Here is a 3506-nt window from a genome sequence, read left to right as displayed (position 1 = left end):
TTAAGAAACTTATTATATTAAACTTTTATATTAAGAAAACTTATAGAATAATATAAAGTTAACTTTCAGCTAAATAATAGAAAACATAATTTGTATTACGGGGCGAATCTAAAGTGCTAGTAATAACGTAGTTATGCCTTAAGGAGGAGGGAAGAGGAGGCTATCTAGACTACAGCTTTATGGCGCGGTAAGGTTAGGTGTCTTGCAAAGTCCAGCAATTTGGATGCTACCAGACACTGGCTTGGCTGCCGTCTATCCGCCCAATAGGCCTACACACAGTCTGTAGTTGTAAGGTTAATTGATATGTGGCACCTTTTAGGCAAAAGCTATACAAGTAGATTAAATTCCAAAAGAAATAAAAGCAAGTAAATCGTTGTACAATGATAACGCCGATGGAACTATATATAAATGATTGACGACGACCCAGCTACACCGGCTCCTGTGCCGACCACAACTTACTGGCAAGTCACCTCCATCACTGAGCCTTGGCAGTTAAACCATCAGAACTCGGAGGGCCTTTATACACTATTTCACAAGTTAGCAATGGCACACGTTTGAACTATTTATGCGTAGTACTTACCGTGTCGAGCATGAATACGATACCACACAGCACTTATGATCATGAAGCCAATAAACACGACAATGGCATAGTTCATCGTCGATGGACTCACCGGAATCGCCGGAGGCATGGAGAACAAGACGAGTTCGAATGAGATCCAGCCGAGTGCAAGGATGTTGATGACCCAGCCGAATTTGCCTCCGAAACTCCACGGTGCCGTGTTCACGCCCACTCGGCGCGAAAGCATAGACAGGGCAATTGGGAAACCGTATGATACGGCAAGTGCAACTACCCCAACGGATACAAAAGCATTAAACGCAGAGCTCGACCCCAAATATATCAGACTGAGAAGCATCTGGACCAAGGTTGTGAGGGTCAACGCCCAAATCGGTGTGCCGTGCTGATCATTGACTTTGGACCAAACGCCGGCCAGCGGAATAGCGTTGTCGCGTGCAAATGCCCAGGTGCATCTTGAGGCGGCAACAGTGATCGATATGGAACAGAGTACGGTGATTACGAGAATCAGCGCAGTCAAAGCTAGTGCTCCGCCTTCGCTACCCAGGACACGGAGGAAGATGTACGGGATGGCCTGGCCGAGCGGCGCAGTTAATATGTCTTGCAAGTCCGGGAGTGTTGCACAGATCGGAATTACCTACAAGATTATTAATCAGATGCTCAATTACAGTCTCTGGTGCGGGCACTTACAAAGAATAGCCCTGCAATACATCCAACTGGCACGGCCAGTGCAAGGGCTCGGGGAAGCTTTATAGTCGCGTCCCCGCACTCTTCGGCCATGGAAGTAATCATTCCAATCGCAGAGAATCTGATTCCATGTTAGCTCAAACAAGAAGTTATGAAATGAACGACTGTAGATCTCGCTCACGTGTACGATGGTGGTAAAGCCCCTATAAAAAAAGAGAACCCACCCCAGCCAGATAATGTGTCATCGTAGTGTCCCTAAATCATGACATGTTAATGCATACACCTTGGCCGAAGAGTGTTGGACGTACCAGTGTGTATGATACAGAATGCCGGCCATCTTTGGCTCTTACCGAAAGCCATATACAGGCGACAATAATGGTGAGGGCGGTGAATGCCGCGCAAAATGTATCGACCGTCGGCAGAAACTTGTTTCCAAATGCGACGATGACAAAGGTAACAAGGCATAGCCCATAACAAATCATGACCAGTTTCCACGGCTGCCATACGTAGTCGGGGTGGTAGATATTCACAGTGGCTGCCAGCAGAGACGCGAAGCCAAAGTTGACAGAGAGCGTTATGCTCCAGTTACCAATCAGCCAAGTCCAACCCGTTATAAATGAAAGGAGGGTTCGGTATCGCGGTCCGGCGATTTGGAAGGACCAGTAATACGGTCCGGCAGACGTGGGGTATTTCGCCGCAAGCTCTGCCAGGGAGATAGCGATGCATTCATCGAGAAGGCAGACTACGATCCAGGTGAGGAATATGGCCAGTTGTCCTGGGGAAGAAATTAATTACTAAAGTGACAAAGCGGACGTGATGTATGCGACTCAACTGACCACCACCGTAGACGGCATTTATAAGTGTCGAACCAAAGCCGTACGGAATCTAAGTTGGTCAACTATTAAAGAACCAAGCCATGTGTACCTCGGCGGCCAGAATAGATACGTAAAAGGAGACTTACAGCTGCCACGGCGAGGGACTGGAAGAGCAATGTAAACATGGACCGGTTGCGCTGCAGCTCGGCCTTGTAGCCGAGCGCATTGAGGTCGTCTATATCATTAGTATGGCCGGTCGAAGCAAGCTCGCGCTTTCCGACAAGATTGTCATCTGCGGACTCTATTTTATACGTCGAGACAGCCATTCCGAATCACCGAGGAAATGAGAAAGGTCGATCGAGTAGGCTTTAATGTTTAGCGAAGACGTTTCAGGCAGACAGTAGTCCTATAAAGGGCGTCGCTTCAGACAATAATTGCCGTCAGCTTTGAACGGGTAGGTAGCTGCTGTGAGCATTGCCAGCCAAAGTCAAAGTACTGGGGCTTCTCACTCATTCATAACCCAGCGTCATTACCACAAGTATGAGAGATGTCCTACCCGTGCAGATTAGCCGGTGGCTGGCCACTGATGGATTGATGATAGTCTTGTCTACCGTCTGCCTACTCTTCGCCGTACAGGGGCTACATGCACCAGGTAGCTATTGCACTGCGGGGACTTATAATGATCTCATGCTACATCGGAGGACGTGGCTTGTCTTATCTCGTCCCCCCCTCGTGGCTTTTGCTATCTGCAGGGTGTTTTTCCCACAAACGTTCTAGCGCCGACACAATCGGCTGGCGGGCTGAGAGCTGTGGCCTAACCCCACACCAACTGTTACCATATCCGCCGTTACATGCCCTGTAGCCTTGGTCTGATGGGATGTGTGTGATAACGGCTAATCGATCCGTAAAAGGAAAGCAGTGGTTTATTGCAATAGGGCCGTGTACTAACAGAAAGTGGTGCCTTCTGCTAAAGTACTGTTGTAGGCAGTTCACGAAAAATACATGTAATATTTATCTAGGATAGAGCCATCAGTTCGACTGACGAGACACATTTGCCTTTTCCCTGGATTGATCGATGTTGAAAGGTTGCAGGGCAAGATATACGACAATGTATATGAGTACATCTATTGGGAGCTGTATGCATGAGCGCTGTAGCCCACATTGCGCTAAACCTTAATACACATACATTCCGTCTGCCACGCCTTTACATGTAATTTTAATATAATCGTGTGGAATACGCGATATTCATTTATTTTCGCGTTTTAGTTGTGGCCGATTAAGGGCATCGCGATGTGGGCGGTGTAACGACTGTTGCACGGAAGGTCCAATAGGAGTCTTCGACGTGTAACGCTAGGTTCCCAAGGGATAAACTAGTTATAGTTTATATTAGCAGAGCTATTAGAGCAGTTAATTTAAGTAATTAAATATTA

General features: G+C 47.3%; 1 protein-coding gene across 1 annotated transcript; it reads right to left on the bottom strand.

The window, feature by feature from the left end:
• Positions 1–475: 475 nt before the first annotated feature.
• Positions 476–2402, bottom strand: MAA_09607 (Amino acid/polyamine transporter I; the record flags this gene model as incomplete). Its single annotated transcript, XM_007827605.1, has 7 exons — positions 476–525; positions 581–1211; positions 1265–1382; positions 1443–1516; positions 1570–2036; positions 2098–2146; positions 2223–2402. The coding sequence occupies 7 exons, from the start codon at positions 2400–2402 to the stop codon at positions 476–478; spliced, it is 1569 nt and encodes a 522-aa protein (XP_007825796.1).
• Between the last annotated feature and the right edge of the window lie 1104 nt (positions 2403–3506).

Source organism: Metarhizium robertsii, assembly GCF_000187425.2.
Source record: "Metarhizium robertsii ARSEF 23 chromosome Unknown MAA_Scf_9, whole genome shotgun sequence".
Lineage (NCBI taxonomy): Eukaryota > Fungi > Ascomycota > Sordariomycetes > Hypocreales > Clavicipitaceae > Metarhizium > Metarhizium robertsii.
This window is presented reverse-complemented; position numbering and strand designations above follow the sequence as displayed.